This window comes from Protopterus annectens, chromosome 12.part0 (assembly GCF_019279795.1).
Source record: "Protopterus annectens isolate FY-2018-M chromosome 12.part0, PAN1.0, whole genome shotgun sequence".
Lineage (NCBI taxonomy): Eukaryota > Metazoa > Chordata > Ceratodontiformes > Protopteridae > Protopterus > Protopterus annectens.
The window spans coordinates 22815855-22838443 of record NC_056746.1 but is presented as its reverse complement, the minus strand read 5'-3'; the positions used below and the strand labels follow the sequence as shown (position 1 = coordinate 22838443).

The following is a 22589-nucleotide window of genomic DNA, read 5'->3' as shown; positions in this document are numbered from 1 at the left end:
TGTATTTATTTTCTTATCTTGCTATACTCTGTTCCTCTTCTAAACAAAACTGTTTCAGCAAAAATCATATGTAGACCTCACAAATGATTCTCCAAACATTTGCTCAGACTTCTGAGCAGCTCTTAATTTTAGTTTGAGGCAGTACAGTTCTTAAGGATAGCAGGTAGCCATCAACTAGAACATCTTACCTGGCTAAAATGAATAGGATTTCTTGTTTGGTAGGTCAACAAGCTTTAGATATAAAGTCCATGCTTGCTAGGCTATCTGATGCGTTTTTATAACACAAGTCCATCTTTTTTCTTTGTTTTTTTTTGTTTTTTTATTACATCACTCTGTATTCTTCCAATCTCTCTGTAACTCACTTCTTCTAGACCAGTGCTTTTATAAATCATTCCTGCAGACAGTAAATTACCTGTTATTGCTACATCCTATTCTAACAGTCCATAATTTGAACTTTATAGTAAAAAAGGCCTTGCTTCTCCTTTGAACTATTTTCTTCATGAGACTTATAATTTTACTTCAAGCCTTCCCTCCAAATAAAAAAAAAATAAAATAAAAAAAGAATCATACAGAGTTCCACTCACATTATCTCAGAGGACTAAGTCCTCCATTATGAGAAAAGTTATTTAGATGCTTTCTTGAACCAATATAGGCAGCAGCTGAGTATCTTCAGTTTGCAGAAAGAAAACACAAATGTATGTCACAGTGTATGTGAACATAACTAAAAACATCATGGTTACCTCTTAAGCTGTTGTCTTTTTCATGCAAGACAAAAATGACTGCTTGTAACTAAACGGACAATTCAAAGCTGCTTGTGCAGTGAATTACTTTTTGTCATGATAAACATAATTTAACTCTGAAAAGTATATTTAACCGGAGTAGCTTGCTCTTTTACTTGCATGCTTGAAAACTGTGGGCAGGATATATCTGAAGGTGAAAACTTAGATCTGTTTACACATAGATTCATAGATTAGTAACAGCCATTTTAAGTCTAATCAAGTACCCCATCAATTACCCCATGTGGGATCAAATGCTGCACCTTATTTCTGTAAGGTAAACACCTTAACTATTATGCCAAAGCACTGCAAGGTAGAGCTTTAGTGTAAAAGCAGGACAGATTTTGTCAGGTCATTTGTGCAGGGATCCTACCTCAGCTGCCCTCCCCTCTGGATCGTGACAAAATACTGTTGAGAATTTTGCGCATTTGTACAGTACTGTGAAAGGCCCACCTGAAGTAAGATAGTACAGTTGTGTGATGCAGTCATCACAGTAGTGAATTTTAAAGGCAGGCTTTTGAAGACGTACAGATTCTCCCCTTTCCATTTTTGGATTTCTGTTTGTACTCCATGAACTCTTTCTTCTTCATATCTTCCCTTCAACAAACTGTATGCAGTTGTATACCGACAATGCTGCAGTTGTTCTTCTGGCTTTTCATGGTTAGGAGTCGCCACAGCGGAACTCCGGTCCGCTAATGATTGGCAGTAGATTTTTACGGTGCCGAGTTGCCAACCCGACACCCAACCTTCAGCAAAGGCACGCCCATTCACACATGTCTTTCAAATGCCACTTGACCGCGGGGAGGACATGCAGACTCCACACAGAGTGCGCTCCAGCTGAGAATCGAACAGGAGTACCTCTAGCTGTGAACTGACAACGCTACTGCTGCACCACCGCGGCTTCAGACCTTAAATGCATACAGTACACTATTAAAATACAGACAAGCACAGTTAAAGTCATGTTCATCACATGCAGATATATAACAGATGGTCACAGTTCTTCACCTCTCCTATGGCAACTCACAGGTACATTGTTGCTATATTTAGTAGGTCTGGATTTTCAGGCATACAATGCAGATTTCTTCATACTCTTATCAACAGGAACCTTTACACTGTAATAACAGGTAAAAATTGTAACAGGACAGCAAAGAAATATACACTTCATTATCTGCATATCTCATGATGAGCCTTCTTTTGCAATTAAACACATTCTGAAAAGTCTCACAAACCTGGGGCAGTACCTTGCAAATGACAATAAATTGTTCTGGAATCCAGCTCCCCCAAAAAAATGGTCCTTCTGGTTTCTTTCTTCTCACATGTAGGAGTCATCTATATTTTATTTGTAACATGCTATTTTTACAAAAGTTTTTTCTTCCATCTTACAGAAACTTTGCAAATATACATTCAGCTAATCAGCCTCACCAAACAAACTTCTGCAGAATTTTCTATTTGCAAACTTAATTATTGCAATTATATTTTATACTAGTTGTAGGTTTATTACTAAAATAACTGAAAAATTGTGGCAGTAGATAACCTTTATATATGAGGAGCAGTGCGTGATTGTTAGGGAAAATGAAAACAGACTCATTTATTATCTTTTATTGCTAATTAGCAGCCTGTTTGTTAAACTGCAGCACAGACCTATTCTAAGTTTACATTTACAGCGAGTTTCTCACATAGCAGTGCTTTTCTAGAAAAAAAAGCCTCCTCTAATACATATATTAATCCTACTAAAATCTGTGGCATAGAGCGATATAGCCCTGAGAGCAGCCCAGGTGATTCATGTGGCAGAGAAGCCAGTAAGGGGAGGTGGGAGTAAGTAGCTGATATGGGGAGGCATAGGGTTCAGATGATAGTAATGACCCAGAGTGGCAGAAGACAATGGTGCAGCTTCAAAAGATCATAGCATGTGCTTGGTCTCCAAAAGCAGTACTCATGCATGGAGCCATATGTTGGCACATATACAGAAGCACTTCAGTGTCAGAAGGCTTGGCATTGTCTGCAACTTGTGTCAGGACTACAGGTAGCAAGGAATTAAGTCATTAAAAAATATCCCTATGGCTGCCTGGATGATGTCTCTTCAACTCATCTGCTCTCATCAGCACAATAGTCACTATTTCTGGCAGGCGGGGGTGTAATACTCAGTGAAGCAGACAAATGGATGAACCAGTTGATCAGACTGGGGGGAAGGCTGGTATCTGCAGGCATGAGAAGGAAATATGACTGCACAAATAAAATAACACATGCACACATATGTTAGAGGTTGCTTTGTAGGTCATTTCTTATGTGTCTGGTAAGTTTAATTTATTAGCAGAAGAATAGTATCAATATCTTTAAAGGAGGTATACAAATCTTACCTGGCTTCTCTGTCTCTAGTGATGAGTAGTTGCATACAGGCTGTTGAAGAGGCTCCTCTTAGGATGTCCACAGCTCTAACAAAAATTAATAAATCAAATGCAAAGTGAGACTGCATATTGTCACATCTTGGCCCTGCATTACTTATTAACTACAGAGAGAGAGGACACAGAAGAATTGGTTGACCTGTCCAAATACTACATGGGCTGTTGATGTGACCAAACTGTCTTACACTGATCTCGTTTCTTCCATCAATAGCCTCATTAGCCACAGACCTTTATGATGTTCTAGCAGTTAGGTATGTCTGTGTCAGCTTAGGGCTACTAGCTGTCACTCTAGTCACAAAATCACACAGCCATGGTACAGTCTTACATCAGTCTAGCCTCAGCATTGCAGTGGTTATTGTATACTGTGATACTACAATCTGGTGACAACACTTCAGTAACAGGGTGAGTATCTGCATGCCACTAACAAAACTGTGGCACTAGCACAAACCATGCTACTTCTGATGACCTTTGCTTGTGTCATTTACTGTAATTCAGTTTAGACAAATAAATGCTCTGCACAGTCAGCGCTGAACTCATTGATGAAAGCTCAGAAATGTTGTAATAGTGTGCATTTCTACTTGTCATGTATACCTCACAGATGTTCTTCTGCCAAGGGTTACTTTTTCAACAATGTAGTGACAATAATAAGGTGCTATAGAACATGCCTCCTTGCAGAAGCAGATACTGTGTGTTAATGAGTGCAAGTCTAAACACACCAGCAATACACTGTCTTCTGAGTCCAATAACAGTAAAACTGCACCAGTACAGATTTATAGGGCTGGTTTTACCTTTCAATGGAAATACCAAGGAGACTTTCCCCATTCACTTCTAAAATCTGGTCACCGGGCTGCAAGCGTCCTAAAAATAAAGAAAGTAGTGCCCTTAGTACTGGCAATCCTTGGTAGCATGTACCTTTGAAAGAATAACAAGTCAGAATCAATATATATGTATACTGAACCAAATATTTTATTGTTACAAACAGTGTACTTTTAGTTTAAGCAAATGTGTGCACTGTACACATTCTAACATTCCTCTAATGAAGAGAATAAGATAACTGATCTTGTGCAATGGGTGGCACAGAGGCTGCTAACAACTGTAGTTCTTCAAGTTAATGTCTATTTATAAGTACTGTATCAAATGTCTTTCTGTACTTTTTTGCAGTTTTACACCAATATACTGCATAGCTTGAAATAGCTGTCTTTGTACAGTTTCATGGTAATTGGAGGCACAGAATTACTTTACAGCACCAAATTCTGGAATAATATATATATATATATATATATATATATATATATATATATATATATATATATATGTATATATATATATATATATATATATATATATATATAGATATATATATATATATATATATATATAGGTCCCCCACAGATGATCAAACTTCCAAAAGGCTGACTTTCATATAGCTGAGACCATATGATTGACTTTTGGAAGTTCAAATGTTCTGAACAGATACCTCCCTGCAACGCGGAATGGGAAATTTTCCATTTTCTGCACTGCAGTACAATCTCGGAGTTGGTATATTTAAATAGCAGGGGGTGCAAGGGGCTTGACCCCTGCTTGCAACTTGTAGGTAGGATTTTGTTTTTCTACTTGTTTGTTTTACATGCTCGAAATTTCAAAACTCGAATATATGGTCTCGGCCATATGGGTTTCTGCTTTTTGAAAGTTCGATCATGTACAGTAGACCCATATATATATATATATATATATATATATATATATATATATATATGGGTGTACTTTTGAAGACCGAAAGTTCACTACTTCAAACTTCAAAAGTACACCCACACTAACGCAAATGTGCACTTTCACGAAAGTGCACTCTCGCGAACCCACTAGACTGAACGGGCTAGCAGCCACAGACCTTAGGGTTAGGGCACGGGTTAGGGTAAGGGGATAGTTAGTAGGGCTATCCCCTTACCTTGACCTGTGCCCTAACCTTAAGGTCTGTGGCTATTGCACCACAGTGGAAGACATTCCAAATCAGGCTATGTCCTCCACTGTGGTGTGATAGTCATGGACCTTAGGGTTAGGGTACGGGTTAGGGTAAGGGGATAGTTAGTAGGGCTATCCCCTTACCTTGACCCATGGCCTAACCCTAAGGTCTGTGACTATCGCACCACAGTGGAGGACATAGCCCATTTTTCAATGCCCTCCATTGTGGTGCGGTTGGTTCGGTCTAGTGAGTTTAAGCAAAACTGCACTTTCGTTAAAGTGCACTTTCACTTAAGTGGGGATGTACTTTCCCATTTCAAAAAAGTGAATTTTTGTTGTAGGAAAGTACACCCATATATATATATACATAGACAGAGATACAGGTTGATGGGTTAGTACTAGGCTAGCTGTCCTTGTGGACCATTTTAAGCCTAGCCAGTTTCCCTTTTTGTGCTTGAAATAACCTGTCCCTTTTGGCTATAGTTTGGCCTTCTCCATCCCATGGTTGATAATTATATATTACCCCTAATGAAAATAACCTGGATCATACCATAAATAATTTGAAGGGACTCATGCATGGGATAAAACACTTAGTGCCTGTATCTGTCCATCAGTAGTGCAGGGGCAGTCCTGGGATAATTGTTTTTGCTTTCCATCCAGATATCTAAGTTGCACTTGAAAATGGACAGGGATGAACTTTGTTTTATGTGGATAGGGAGTCTGTTCCATAGCATCACTATCTTCTGCGAAATATACCTGTCCTTTCAAACCATTCTGCTGATGTTGCAGAAGAGGTTTAGATCCACAGAGTGAGTATTTCTTATGCAATTTCAGTTGCTGATGTTAAGTAAATCTATCAATAATGGGTCAGAGGATGCCTTATATGCCAGACACAGGTTACCTCTTAGCAGTCTGTAGGACACAGAATATAATGACGGGCTTTGAGCTGGTCAATGTAGGACATGTTGTTTAGGCTTTGCTTCCTTTTAGTAAGGTATCTCTGTGGGCATTCCAGTTGCTGCACGTGTCTGGAGAGTTGCATACCAAAGGGGGCATCATATTCAATGACTGGCTTAATGAGGGAAGAGTAAAGGGGGACAATCACATCTCTATATCTGGACACAATCCCTTTGTTTATAAGCTGTGCAATATAGAAGGACTTTCTTACAACAATAGACACATGTTGGTAAAAACTTAGGTCACTGTCCACATAAGTTCCAAAATGGCAAACAACTGGGGTCCATGTCCAGCTACTGAATTTGAAAAAACATGAACTGTGAAATAGAAAAAGGAAAACAGCAAATGGGACAATTATCAAACTACAACAGCATTGAAAAAAAATACTTTGAATAGCCATAGTTGGCCAACAACCAGGAAGTAATGCCATACATAAGGTAAGTGAAGGGAAACCTTTTAAATTTTTCCTTTTCCCCACTGTAGTGCAGTCTCAGAGTTGGTATATATAGTTGGAGTTTGGGGGTACAGCTCCCCACATTAGAGGTGTTGTAGATGCAGCCCCCCACCTTCACTGGTTGTGTGTGTGATATTGGCCAGCTATGGCCATTTGATGTAGTTGTTTTTATGCTGTTTTAGTTCGATGATTCGCTGTTTTCCTTTCGCTGTTTCACGGTTAGCATTTTTTCAAATTTGGTAGCTGATCATAGACCCAATTATTGGGTCAAGTATCAGGGGAATATTGTCAATATGGTAGTTCCATAGTGTAGATGACTTCCCATCAGATACAATAATGCATTTTTGGCATTTAGTTTCAGACCATGATTTTCAGACCAGTTATTTATTTGAGACAAGTCTTCCTGCAGAATGACTAAGTCATTTGAGAATTCAATGACAACTTCTAGCTTGCAGACATCTGCAAAGTTAGTCAGCCAGAGCACTTTGGTATTGCCAAACAGGATATATATATATATATATATATATATATATATATATATATATATATCTATATATATATATATATATATATATATATATATATATATATATATATATATATATATATATATATATATATATATATATATATATATATATATATTTATATAGGTCTACCTGATTTAACCGAAAGCTTCAAACGCCGACAACGAGAACACCGACACCGGAAGATAGACAACGGAGAAGACCAAAAGTTGAAAATCCCAACGCTGATAACACCGACATGTTAAGGTAAGTGTGCAGTAGTGACGGACATTAGGGTCAGGGTGCGGGTAAGGTAAGTGTATGATAGTGATGGACATTAGGGTTAGGGTGCGGGTCAGATAAGTGAGCGATAGTGATGGACTTTAGGTTTAGGGGTGGGTTAAGTGAGTTAGGGTTAGGGTGCGAGTAAGGTAAGTGTGCGATAGTGACGGACTTTAGGGTTAGGGGTGGATTAAGTGAGTTAGGGTTAGGGTGCGGGAAAGGTAAGTGTGCGATACTGACGGAACTTAGGGTTAGGGGTGGATTAAGTGAGTTAGGGTTAGGGTGCGGGAAAGGTAAGTGTGCGATACTGACGGAACTTAGGGTTAGGGTTTGGGTTAAGGTTGGTGCATAGATAGTTGTGTATGTAAGGTTTAGTGTAGGTTTGTAAGGTGTTTGGTGTGCTTGCGTAGTGTGTGTGTTTTTTGGAAAAGGTATTTGTTTTGTTGATTGTCGGGATTGTGGTTTGTCGGGCATGTGAAGTTTCGTGTTTTTGAACTTTCGGTTTTGTGGTGTCTGTTATTTCGTTGTCTGTGTTTTGGAGTGTCGGCGTTATCAGGTAGACCCATATAGATATATATATATATATATATATATATATAGACAGATATAGATAGATATAGATGTATATAGATATATTAACCTTTGTGGTACAAACATCAATAAAACGTATATCTTTCACCTTATAAATGTTCCTGAGTGATTTGAGCACAGTTGCCAACTGTCCAGAATTTTTCTGGACAGTCCAGAATTAAGGGACACTGTTGCTGACAGTGAAGAACACAATAATATGTTTGATTGAGCACAGTAATATTGTAAGGCAATCCCCTCAAGGAGAGGTTAACACTTCTATTCTTCATCCATTTTGTTTTCATGTACATGTCCAGAATTTTTGACATGAAAAATTACCTTACATGTTCTTCTTTTTGCATCTAGCTTGCTTAGCACACAATTTTCAATATTAAGTCTTCTTGTCTAAGGTGCACTTTGGAAACTAATTAGTTTACCAGCTAAAGAAGCTCCCCAAAGAAGCACACCACCTTCTTTATCATACACACACACACACACACACACACACACACACACACACACACACACACACACACACACACACACACACCACTGGGAAGAAGAATATAGATGGTCATTGCCACTGAAAATCCATAACTTTCCCAGTCCTTTGCCATCTATCACATATATATATGCCCCTTGCATATCATAAAACCTTACAAAATCCTTGGATGTATACAAACACACATATCTAGCTGATGAAAGGAAATTGTATTACTCCATCTAGTCTGCTTGAATGTTGCAGTTGGCATCCTGCAGCTGTTCCTCACATCCTTTACCTACTGGCTCATTTATTTCATGGTCTACTGAAACCTTATTTTGTTTTAGAACTACAGCACTCCAGGGGCTCATTTTACCCACCCACATACTCACCACTGTTTCTTTGAAAATTGTTTCCTCATTTCCAAGCTAAACCTTGACCCTTTCATATGCTATCTATGCCCCTTCTTCCTTGCCACTGTAAATCCTTCTTTTTCACGTTTATCAGCTCAACTTTATGTTTGATTATTTCTCACTCTTTATTTGCTTGAATACCCCTGCACCTTATACATTTTATTTTATATTTTCTAAGTGGGTCATCTTGTCTTGCTAAACTATGGCAGCTCATTTCTTCACCAATAATGTTTTTCTAGTCCCAATGTGCTGCATCAACCAACACTGCAGGTTTAAGTTTTCTAAATAGTGAAAATGACCATTATTCATGTCAGTTACAATGCTGTAGTCATCATAAAGAATGTCTTTAGTATTTCATTTGCTAATTTGTCCAGTTAAGGAATGCAGATGTCACACTGAAGGTTACCACCTTTCAAGCAGACAAAAAATTGGACGAAGGCTCTACTCTTTGTTCTGCTCTATGCCCCACCATTTTCAATAAGTAAATGTATATTGCTTATCCTTCAGCACTATGTATTATGCTAGTGACAGTCTAAAAGAAATAATAATGTGCTTAATACAGCAGATGAGGAAATATATAAACATTATTTTACAGGGTTCCTTTTGTTCCAGCTAGTGGTATGCTTGTTGAAACTACTCCACTAAATAAGCAAGAGATTCTGGAAAGAATCATACTGCGGTAATGAGAAAAGGAAGAAAAACAAACATTATTTATTTACTTATTTTGTTTTAAATTTGTTACCCAGGTGAGTAGACTGGTTCGAGGACCCATTTCAGCCATAATACAGGCCAGTGGCAGAGGGCAAGATTAATGAAAATGCATGCTAATGATTTTTGGTATATACATCATATGGTTGCCCAAAGAACTGCAGACATTACAAATGTACTTCACTATGGCTGTTTTATGCTTTTTTTCTGCCGGGTGTACCTTACAATTCTCTTGAATTCTTGTTTTGCTCATATTCATGATATTATCTATTTCAAAACTGCAAAGTGTTTTTACGAGAGTGAGAGAGAGACAGAGAGAGATCAATGAGTGTAACTGGAGGACAGATTTGTTATTTGACTTATAAAATGGAGTTATAGACTTTTTAAGCTTTGTGGACCTCTACTGAAAAGACCAGTCTAAGTGTCTGTTGTCACATTGCTATCTTCCCAGCCATGTTGAGATTTAAATAAATACAAGACTACTGTGGCAACATAACTTGAATACAACAAACAAATCCAAGTGAAACAGGCACATATGTGGAAAGGTGCTTCAAACATGTGTTGGCTCTCAGAATGATTAAAAACAATCCCTAAAGGTAGAATTCCTAATACAGTTCTCAGGTTTGCAGACTGTCAGGAAAAAAACACAAATTGAAACCAGGTACAATATTATAGAAACTTTTATTAATAAGACTATCTTTCACCTTAGGTTTGGCTTTTGGCCTGACTTTGTCCATTAACAGACTTAAAAAGGAAATAAGTCATAGGCATTCCAGAACTGCCATATAGTTGAAACACCCAGTGTCCTTAAGGGGTAGTTTGCATATATCCCATTATCCTCTTTTACAAGAGGTTTTAAGGACTCACACAGTGAAAACTCTAGTTTGGCTAGGATTTTCTTATAATTATTCTGATTGGTTTGGCTGTGTGCCCTCTTCTATTTTAAGAAAGTTAATCACAAGGACCTTGAATCCCTCCTCGGAAACATAACCCTGGATGTACCCACTGCTGCAAACAATCTACCCCTTTGGTTTATATCACTCTGTAAAGAATTTCTTACCTTACCTCTTTTCCATATGTATAACATCTGCTTAACTGAAAACATAATACCAGTCATAAGTAAAACTGCTCTTGTCAAACCCCTTCCCAAACAGTCTCAGCCACGAAATGCTTCCCACTTTTGCCCTATCAATTTCCTCCCTACATTTGGGAAAATACTTGAAAAATTAATCCGCAATAAACTGTCCATTTGCAGCCAACATTACCATCTCCTCGCTCTTAAACAGCATGGATTCTGAACTGGTTAGAGTGCAATGACAACACTACAGTCACTTATTTGAGATGAGATCCTTCTCAACATGAATAAAGGAAACCCTTCAGGATCTCTCTTCAATGATCTTACCTAAGCTTTTTGATCATATTACTCACTTCCTGCTCTTTCATTCTTTCCAAGAAATTGGAGTTAACCCCATCACTATCTCTTGGTTCCAACATTTCTTAACAAATAGGTATTTCAGAATCAGAATAGACTCATTTCTTTCACCTTCAGTACCCCTGAATAGACTCATTCGTTTCACATTCAGTACCCCTGAATAGACTCATTTCTTTCACCTTCAGTACCCCTGAATAGACTCATTCATTTCACATTCAGTACCCCTGAATAGACTCATTTCTTTCACCTTCAGTACCCCTGAATAGACTCATTCATTTCACATTTAGTACCCCTGAATAGACTCATTCGTTTCACACATTCAGTACCCCTGAATAGACTCATTCGTTTCACATTCAGTACCCCTGAATAGACTCATTTCTTTCACCTTCAGTACCCCTGAATAGACTCATTCATTTCACATTCAGTACCCCTGAATAGACTCATTCCTTTCACCTTCAGTACCCCTGAATAGACTCATTCATTTCATCTTCAGCACCTCTGAATAGACTCATTCCTTTCACCTTCAGCACCCCTTACCAGAGGAGTGCCCCAGAGATCCATACTTGCCTTACTGTTGTTTTCAATATTTATTAACAAGCTATCCTCTAATCTTCCTATCTCTCTTTATGTAGATAACCTAACTATCCTTTGATCGTCCCTGTTGTTCATCTATTCAAACAGCTGACCTCAGCTCCCTTAATTCTTGGTTAAACAACCTTAAGCTAATCATAACCCCTCCAAAACAAAAAAGTATGATATTTAGAACCATGCAAAAGCTGAAAAAAAAATCTCAATATCACTAATCGCAATGGTTTCCCAATAGAAACAGCAACATCCTTTAAATACTTATGGACAAACCAGTTACACAACTTCCAAAGCCACACTGAAAACACAAGAAAAAAGATCAGTTCTATTTTGTTCTTGTCCTGAAAAATATCTCCCTTTCTCAACAGAGAGCTGGAGTAATTAGATGGATTAATTAGCTTGGGAGGATGATTTCTCAAAGGGTACTATAATGCATTTCTTCCCATTGACTTTTAATCCATGGCTTTGACACCAGTCAATTGCTTGTGTTAGACCTCTTGCAGAATGCTGCTGCCATTGGGGGGAATCTAAGATAGCTTCCAATTTACAGTCATCTGTGAACTTGGTGAGCCAGAGGCCTTTGACATTAGCCTTTACTTCCAAGAAGTAGATGCTAAACAGAGTGGGCCCAATACAGATCCCTGGGGTACTTTGCTGGTGACCAGTATTCTGGTGGAGGTGATTTCACTGCTCCTGACTTCTTGGGTGCTATTTGCGAGCCAGTCAGCAATCCAGAAACATGTAGGAATTTATGCCTAGTTCTGGGAGTTTGTCAACAATAGCGTACTGTATCTAACACATTGGCCAGCTCAAGACAGGTGACCCTTTGGAAGAAGTCTGCCAGGCTGAGTAGGCAAGACCTTCCCTTAACAATGACAGATTGGGATGGCTCCAGTGTCTGTAGGTTGCCAATGTCGTTGTTGATCATTTCCATGATCATTCATTCCAAAGATTTGCATATCAGACTGATGTGTCTGTAGTTCCCAGTGTCAGTTGATGGTCCACCCTTATGAAAAGGGATGACTATTGTGGCCCTCCGTTCACCTGGCACTTAACCTGTTTAGGCTGTAGTTGAAGAGTACCTCAATAGTGCTTTTGACTTTAGAGACCGCCACCAGGATCTGCTCCCTGTTGTAAGTTGTGGGGGATATTCTAGAAGGGATTTCATAGGGGGTAAAGGGAGGGGGAATGGGGGCTGAAGTTACAGCAAAATTTGTCAGTCAGTAGATTCACTATGTCACACAGTCAGTGAAGGTTGTGTCATTTATAACCAGTTCTGGACACTGTTGAGTGTTACTTTTAAGGTTCCTGACATAGTTGAAAAATGCCTTGTGATTGTCGTTAACCTGGGAGGCTATCAAGACCTTGTAAATGGTCACGTTGGACTTTATTAGACCTGTTAGTTTCTTGTTTAGTTGAATCAGAGAGCTCTTGTCTCTGTGAGAGTTGCTCTTTCTGATTTTGGCCATGACTTTTTTTTTTTGTTATATACCCTGTTAAGGTAAGGATTCCATTGGTGGGGTTTGTTTCTGGTGTTAAATCTGGGCTTACTTCTGGTAGGTACAGCAGCCTCTATGTAGCCATTTGCATGTTTGTACAGGTTTCCTGTAAATAAAAAACAGGTTAACTAGTATTTTCACTGTCTTCATTTGTCATTGCTTCCAGGTATCAGCAGAGAACTTGATGTAGTTTATTAGGGTGGCATTAGGGTTGCCACCTTTTCAAATGGCCAAAGTGGGACATTTTCGGGACAACCATCAGATTTTACAGGCCGACACATACCCACGGTCAGTACAAAGGATAGAACTTAACTTTTTTGCCTAAATAATAACTTTTTCTTGTAGCATTTTAGTTGCTTATTCGGTTTCTTATAACATTTAGGTATTTTAGATACATAATAACTGTTTTATGCAACTATTACAGAAAATATAGGACATAATTATGTCCTGCAATCTCAGGACATTTGCCATTTTTAATATTTTTTGTCAGGACACAACTGCCCAAAGATGGACTGTCCCTCGCAAAGTTGGACAGGTGGTAACCCTAGGTGGCATACATTCATACAGAATTATGAGTACATTAGGTGTACAATGCCAGCCGATTAACATAGGAAGAGAAAAACAGTCAGTCAGTCCTTCTTTGTGTAAAAAGTACAGTTGTGTAACATCTTATCATAACATTAGATGTCCTTCCATTCACTGTTGCAGTATTCCTTATTAAAGGGATCCCCTGCCAAAGGTAGCCCAATGCCTGGCCAGTTTACCAAAGCCTTAGTAATCAAGGATATCTTACGTCACATGTATGCTTCCTGCTCATGGCGTAGGACATAAAGGTGACATATGGATGTACATACCTCAGAACTGAATAGCCTCAGGAGGAACAACACTCCAAGGACTAGAAGAGGAATATGTGCATCCAGAAGGAAAAAGAAAAAGGAGTAGAGAAAAGGGGGAGGAGGGAGGGGTGAATACTGCAACAGTGATAGGAAGGACATCTACTGGGAGTAGAGAAAAGGGGGAGGAGGGGGGTGAATACTGCAACAGTGATAGGAAGGACATCTACTGGGAGTAGAGAAAAGGGGGAGTAGGGAGGGGTGAATACTACAACAGTGATAGGAAGGACATCTACTGGGAGTAGAGAAAAGGGGGAGGAGGGGGGGTGAATACTGCAACAGTGATAGGAAGGACATCTACTGGGAGTAGAGAAAAGGGGGAGTAGGGAGGAGTGAATACTGCAACAGTGATAGGAAGGACATCTACTGGGAGTAGAGAAAAGGGGGAGTAGGGAGGGGTGAATACTACAACAGTGATAGGAAGGACATCTACTGGGAGTAGAGAAAAGGGGGAGTAGGGAGGGGTGAATACTACAACAGTGATAGGTAGGACATCTACTGGGAGTAGAGAAAAGGGGGAGTAGGGAGGGAGTGAATACTGCAACAGTGATAGGAAGGACATCTACTGGGAGTAGAGAAAAGGGGGAGGAGGGGGGGGTGAATACTGCAACAGTGATAGGAAGGACATCTACTGGGAGTAGAGAAAAGGGGGAGTAGGGAGGGGTGAATACTACAACAGTGATAGGAAGGACATCTACTGGGAGTAAAGAAAAGGTGGAGGAGGGAGGGGTGAATACTGTAACAGTGATAGGAAGGACTTCTACTGGGAGTAGAGAAAAGGGGGAGGAGGGGTGAATACTGCAACAGTGATAGGAAGGACATCTACTGGGAGTAGAGAAAAGGGGGAGTAGGGAGGGGTGAATAATACAACAGTGATAGGAAGGACATCTACTGGGAGTAGAGAAAAGGGGGAGTAGGGAGGGGTGAATACTACAACAGTGATAGGAAGGACATCTACTGGGAGTAGAGAAAAGGGAGAGTAGGGAGGGAGTGAATACTACAACAGTGATAGGAAGGACATCTACTGGGAGTAGAGAAAAGGGGGAGTAGGGAGGGAGTGAATACTGCAACAGTGATAGGAAGGACATCTACTGGGAGTAGAGAAAAGGGGGAGGAGGGACGGGTGAATACTGTAACAGTGATAGGAAGGACATCTACTGGGAGTAGAAAAAAGGGGGAGGAGGGAGGGGTGAATACTGCAACAGTGATAGGAAGGACATCTACTGGGAGTAGAGAAAAGGGGGATGGAGGGGTGAATACTGCAACAGTGATAGGAAGGACATCTACTGGGAGTAGAGAAAAGGGGAGGAGGGAGGGGTGAATACTGCAACAGTGATAGGAAGGACATCTACTGGGAGTAGAGAAAAGGGGGAGTAAGGAGGGGTGAATACTGCAACAGTGATAGGAAGGACATCTACTGGGAGTAGAGAAAAGGGGAAGTAGGGAGGGGTGAATACTGCAACAGTGATAGGAAGGACATCTACTGGGAGTAGAGAAAAGGGGGATGGAGGGGTGAATACTGCAACAGTGATAGGAAGGACATCTACTGGGAGTAGAGAAAAGGGGGAGTAGGGAGGGGTGAATACTGCAACAGTGATAGGAAGGACATCTACTGGGAGTAGAGAAAAGGGGGAGTAGGGAGGGGTGAATACTGCAACAGTGATAGGAAGGACATCTACTGGGAGTAGAGAAAAGGGGGATGGAGGGGTGAATACTGCAACAGTGATAGGAAGGACATCTACTGGGAGTAGAGAAAAGGGGGAGGAGGGAGGGGTGAATACCGCAACAGTGATAGGAAGGACATCTACTGGGAGTAGAGAAAAGGGGGAGTAGGGAGGGGTGAATACTACAACAGTGATAGGAAGGACATCTACTGGGAGTAGAGAAAAGGGGGAGGAGGGAGGGGTGAATACTGCAACAGTGATAGGAAGGACATCTACTGGGAGTAGAGAAAAGGGGGAGGAGGGGGGCTGAATACTACAACAGTGATAGGAAGGACATCTACTGGGAGTAGAGAAAAGGGGGAGGAGGGGGGGTGAATACTGCAACAGTGATAGGAAGGACTTCTACTGTTATGGTAAGATTTTATACAGCTGTACTATGTCCTTCCATATCACTGTGGCAGTATTCCCTAATAAAGGGAGAGCACAAAAGCTCAAGAGGAAACCTGGGAGGAAGAAGGCCCTGCACAGCCCTCAAGAAAGCCATGCAGGATAGCCCTGACAAATCCAGCTCTCACCCTGGAAATATAGCTCTCAACCTCTTAGCAGAAAATATCTGGCCAAACCCAAAAATAATGGGGGGACAAAGCTCCAAAAATATGGGCAATTTTTAAACATTGCACTTATAAATATAAAGTTGCTAGAATAATTAATAGTGTTTCCATGCAAAAGTCTGAAACCCAAATGCCTGTCATTATTTAATGAATTCAGTCCTCACTGATTTACCACAAAAATCCAGAAAAACCACAGATTTAATGAAGAACAGACCACAAATATGTGGCAAAAATCTGAACATTCTGCAAATATCTGGACAGTTGAGAGGTATGCCTGGAAACCACATCCATCTTGCAATGTTTAGTAAAAGCATAGACATAAGTCCCAGTAGCTGCCTCAAGGATGGAATTGATATCCAGTCCCTTGAAAAAAGCACCAAAGGGAGCCACAGCCATGGTAGAATGAGCCTTTACAGAAGCAGAAAGACTTTTCCCATGAAAAGATTAACAAAAGGAAATGGCCTTAGAAATCCAAGAAGAAATAGTTTGCTTGGAAACAGCCAAATCTAAAGATCTAGGATGAAAGGAAACAAAATGTTGCTCAGACCTGTGAATGGCCTTAGTCTTATCTAAATAATATCTGAGTTCCCTATGTAAATCCAAGGTGTGAATAACCTTCTTACTGGCAGACTGTAGAGAAGGGAAAAAAGTGGGCAAATGAACAGACTGTTTAAGAGAAAATTCATTAACCACCTTGGACATAAAAGAAGGATTAGTAAGAAGAGACACCCCGTCCCTATGAAAAACTAAAAAAGAGGGACAGCCATAAGGGTCTGAAGCTTAGACAACCTTGTAACTGAAGTAAGGGCCAAAAGAAGAACACTCCTCTATGTACAATGCTGCAAGGAAACTGAAGCTGTAGGCTCAAAAGGGTCCTAAGTTAATTTCTCATGAACAAAATTAAAGTCCAAGGAAGAAGCAATAGGCTTCCTGAGAGGCCTAATATGAAGGACGCCTTTGCAAAATTGTTTGACCTCAAACCTAAAAGCCAAAGAAGTATTCAAAGGTAATCAAGCAGAAAGAGCTGAAAGGTGAGCTTTAAATGAAGATCATACCAACCCAGCATGGAGTAATTCATACAAATAAGAGAAAAGCTAAGGAACTTCCGCAGAAAGAGGATCCTGGTAATGAGCAAGACACCAGACAGAAAATGTCTTCCATTTGGACAGGTTCCTAGCCTCCTGCAGAACCTAAAATACATTCCCAGAAAAAAGGTGCCTAAAAGGGATCAAAATCATATCACCCACAATGTAAGTTGAAGTTTGGGCAAGGGAGGATGGACGAGAGACCCCTTGTCTTGTGTGAGTAAGTCCACCCAGTGAGGTAACTTGCGGTGATTGCCCTTGGCTAGGTGCAGAGGTAGGGAACCAATGCAGTCTGGACCAAAAGGGAGTCACCAACAAGATTTTGGGAGCATCCTGTTCTATTTTGAACAGGATTCTCAGTATGAGAGGAAGGGAAGGGAAAGCATAAAGAAACATCCCCTTCCAAGAGAAAGAAAGGGCATCCACCTTCTGTGCCATAGGACTTGTGACTCTGGTGCAAAACAGAGGAAGTTGCCTGTTCAGAGGGGAGGCAAAAAGATCTACCCGAGGAGTACTACACAGGTGCACAATGTCCAGAAACACATCTCTGTGAAGCATCCACTTGTGAGTCTGTGTTATGGTCCTGCTCAGAGAGTCTGCCATGAGGTTCTGTTCTAAAGTAATATATACAACCTGAGGAGTCACCAGATACTGGGCAGACAGATCCCAAACCTGAACAGCTAGTCTGCACAGGCGCTGAAACCATGCCCCCCTTGCATGGTGATGTATCACATCACTGTGGTATTGCCTGTAAAGATCCTGAGAGGCTCTGGAAGGAAAATATGGTGGAAAGCTGGAAGACCAAGATGGAGAGCTCTGATCTCATTGATGCTGATATGATCTGCCCTCTGACAAATGGACCAAAGGCCCTGAACCTTTAGAGATCTGAAAGAAGTCCCCCACCTCATGCCTGAGGCATCCGAGAAAAGTTACCAAGAGGGGAATGGGGGCTGGAAAGGAAGCCCCGGGTTGAGAGACAGCTGATGGATCCGCCACAGAAAATCTAGCATGAGGCATGGAATAAGAGGAACTAGAAGGTTCAAAGGATGAGAATGCTGAAGCCATACTGATTTTAGGAACCAATGGAGTCTGGGTAGAGGAAGCATAGGAATGGTGTAGGGTGTAGGCCATGTAACCCAGAGCCCTTATAAACTCCTCGGCCATAACTAAGACCTGAGGAAGAAGGGACTGAAAAAAGGCAATTACAGTCAGACCCTTGGGTGGCAGCAGGGATACCAGCATAGGAATAGTCTGAAGCCTGCACCTGAGAAAAAACATGATTCTGAAAAGGAGTCAGGCAAGATTTCTCAAAATTTACTGTAAACCCTACACTTTGCAGGAGGCAGATAGCATAGTGAAGGTGCTGAAGCAGGGTCTCTGGACAGGACGTCTGAAAAAGCAGGCCATCCAGGTAAGGAAAGATTTGTATCCCCCTCGTCTTGCAAAAAGCAATCACAGCAATGACACATTTGGTGAAGACCCTTAGGGCAGTAGAAAGGCCAAAGGGTAAAGCAGAGAACTGAAAATGCAAGGAAGAAGTGTAGTCCCTCAGGGATCAGTCCTGGGACTGCTCCTTTTTGGTATTTATTTCTCTGAAGTCAAAGACAATGTCAATGGCCTCTGGATGACTAAATTTGCAGATGATTGCAAATTAGGAGCTGTCATTGAATCACTCACTGACAGAAATGTTCTCCAGGAGGGGCTAACATGAAAAAACAACTGGTGCCAGAGCCACAGACTAAAACTAAATGCCAAGAAATGCATAATAGTATCCGTCTGGAAGTCATCCACCCCCTGGTTACTATTATATTGACAACACATCCCTAAGAGTTGATGCAGTAGTCAGGGACTTGGGGACACACAGACAGTAATCTAGCCTTTGACCATCATATATCTTTAGTAGTGAGGAAACCATTCTATGTTGCGCAACTTATAAACAAAGGTATGGCATCTAGATCCAAGGATGTCACTGTTCCACTCTATTTGGCATTTAGCAGACCTATAATTGAGCACAATACCCCCTTTGGTATGTATCTAACCAGACATACCCAACACTTGGAATGTCCATGGAAGTTCCTCTCTAAAAGAATACAGGGCATAAGTGACATGTCCTATGCAGAATGCCTGAAGTCCCTATCCTTGTATTCTGTCTCCTACAGGCTGTTGAGGGGAGATCTATGCCTAGCATACAAGGCATTGTCAGACCCCACTTTGATGGACCTCCTGCATATCTGCACAGCAAACAGCACCAGAATTACCCATTTTAAAGATTTAAACTGTGCCTGTGATATAAATGCTGGAAATGACAGGTATGTATCCCAGAGACTACCCCTTCTCTGAAACAGGCTCCCCATCCAGGTGAAGCAGATGTTCCTCCCGAACTCAATTCAAGTTTAACTTGGGCAATTGGATGGGGAGCAGAAAATTAATCTCTGGTTTGGCACCTATGTCTCTAATGGACACAGGTAGCCTGTTAATGATTCATCTCCCAGGCCCCTGCTTGTAAATTTTTCACATCCCACACCCCTGCTTACAATAGAGGGAGAGATGCAGATATGTAGACAAATATACATTGAGTGTGTGTGTGTGTATGTGTGTGTGTGTGTGTGTGTGTGTGTGTACATATATATATATATATATATATATATATATATATATATATATATATATATATATATATAATATGGATCTACTTAAATTAATCAAATAACATTTATGTGTCGACATGTATAATGTCAAAACAGATTAATAAACATTATGCATGATGACACTCTACTATGCATTCACCAAGAATTAATATCAGCACACGCAAATGTAAAAAAAAAACACAAAGAAAGCATTGTTTTTTGCAGGGGGAGGAAATTTCCTGCACCCCCTATACCCCCTGCTAACTATATATTCTAACTCTGAGACTGCACAATGCCTCTGGAAAAGGGTGTATTCCCCTATCCAGGGACTGAAAATCCTGCACACCTGTCAATTATCTGTTTAGTCAACCAAATTGTGTCAATTAAACAGATGTCGACCAAAGTACTGTTCAACAAAGTTACTGGGACCTATATATATAGACACACACACACACACACACACACACACACACACACACACACACACACACACACACACACACACACACACACACACACACACACACACACACACACACACACATACACACACACACACACACACACACACACACACACACTTATATACTTACGGGACCCTGTTGATTTCTCCACTCTTAAGACATGGAATGTTTACAACCTGATGCCCTACCTTATGAATGTACTGATGCTTAAAATAGATGTGGGAAGCATGCCAACACTCATATACCCTGCTGCAGGATGACTGAGCAAGAATATCTTGCTTGTACTACCCATGCACTTCCATAAGGGGTTGCTTTGGTAGTGATATGCCCCCTCAACCTCCTAAACAGAAAAGGAGAACTGTCATGGGCTACTCATTCCTTTTCCTTCTCAGATACCCTCTGATACCTAAGTTGGTAGCTAAACTTGAGTCATTAGTTGCAATGGGACTATATCCTCCCTCCACACCCATGAATTAACAGAAGTTGGCTGTCTGAGTGCAGTTCTCTTAATGCAACTGACCGAAATTCCTCACAGATAAAAATGGCATGATATCAGCAAAATACATTCAAAGGTTTAGGTTAGGCTTAGATTTATTAATGTAATTGCTTAATTTGAAACATTGTACACTAATAATAATAAACTATACATGTGATAATAATGAGAACATAAGTAACAGTGACAATAGTTAGTGATAAAATAGCATTTCAAATAATACCCAAGAAGACATATGTACTACAATATGGTAAGTAAAGAAATGCCAGTGGTTCACCATTATCATCACCAGGGAATTACTGTATTTCACAGAAACTCTCAGAGAGTTGACAGCAGTGCTGAATACCTTAGTTCAAAGATCTGTTGTTGTTGACATAGCTACAGATACCACACATGCCATAGAAATTCTCTTTTTTTTATTAAACGTGTATCTAAGCTGAGACTCACCAGAATAGTTTCTTTTCTCAGTACTCTGTTAACGTAATTTAATAGACAAGCCTTTTTAGTGCCCTCACCCACCACTGTCCTGCTACCTCTGACATCAGCAGTCATTTCATATTTCATGTTGTCTGATTTTTTTTTGAAACTGACAAACTGGTATATTCAGAAATTATTAACATTGACAACACTTCCTTAATACATGAATAGTCTTACATCAGTCTGCAACCCCTTAAAGCAGGGCAACTTAGAAGTGTACTTAATTCTCTTATGTTACATATTGTAATGCAGGACAAAAAAATGTGGTATTTATTTGTTTTCATCCTTTACCATGTTTTGCTAATGAACAAAAGAAAAAATGTGTATTTCATACTTTTGTCAAGGCTTAGAAGAAGAAATACCTCAAAAAAGTACTTATAAACTGTTATGGCTTAGTATAAGAAATACTATACTAATTAGGAGAAGAGAGAAGGACAAACAGTTTTCTGGTTTACCATTGCTAAAGATATTGTAGCTTTCAGAAGATGTTTAATTTAGTTTGTGAGCTCTGGATATTTTCATTCTTAATTAAAGTGGGTTATTTGCATGGCATAATAAAAGGTATCTTACAAAGGATATGACAGCTGAATCAGTCAAAGCTTTATTTCTAAAGAATTCTAAGCTTACCATCTATGGCTGCGACACCTCCAGGAACTATCCTCTTCACATAAATTCCATACTCTTCACCTGTTGCTTCCTTTACACCGCCAATTACTTTAACACCTTGACATTATGATAAAGAGATCAGAGAGAAAAAAAGCAAGAATTAATGCTGGACTTCGTGCCTTTTAGTGATGCATTCTAGACAGATTTCATATTTTATCTATGTAGTCAATTACTGTCCTCATCTAACTGCATTGTTTATGTTAATGTATATATTTTATTTATTTGTTTATTTATTTATTACATCTGTTAACCGGGTATGTCTGACTGGGCCAGGAGCACGTTTTCAGCAGAGATCTGGGGAGAAAAGCTCCAGAATAATACAATACAAACAATAGTGATTTATATACCAATGAACAAATTAAAATAACAGAGGATACAAATACATTTCTATGTGTTAATTGGCAAATCCCACTGAACAGAACTTTGCTCATAGACATACAGGAGAAAAAGCACCTACAGGGTTATAAGAAGATAAACTAAGCTTGTTACAAGGCATCATGGAAAAGTACTTCACTGCAATCATCTTCAAAGTCTAAAGTGACTAGAATGCAGACAGTGTATGTCTCTCATTAAGTAACTTTACTTAAA

The 22589-nt window shown here is 40.0% G+C and overlaps 1 protein-coding gene across 1 annotated transcript in view; it reads right to left on the bottom strand.

Annotated features, from left to right (window-relative positions):
* The window catches only part of LOC122816340 (syntaxin-binding protein 4-like), an 869603-nt gene that overhangs the window by 506230 nt on the left and 340784 nt on the right, over positions 1 to 22589 (bottom strand). Inside the window, exons 3-5 of the mRNA XM_044089066.1 lie at positions 21963 to 22058; positions 3967 to 4036; positions 3134 to 3208 (exon numbers count right to left, since the gene is read on the bottom strand). Of these exons, the coding sequence (XP_043945001.1) occupies positions 3134 to 3208; positions 3967 to 4036; positions 21963 to 22058 (241 nt within the window). The remainder of the gene's footprint in view (positions 1 to 3133; positions 3209 to 3966; positions 4037 to 21962; positions 22059 to 22589) is intronic.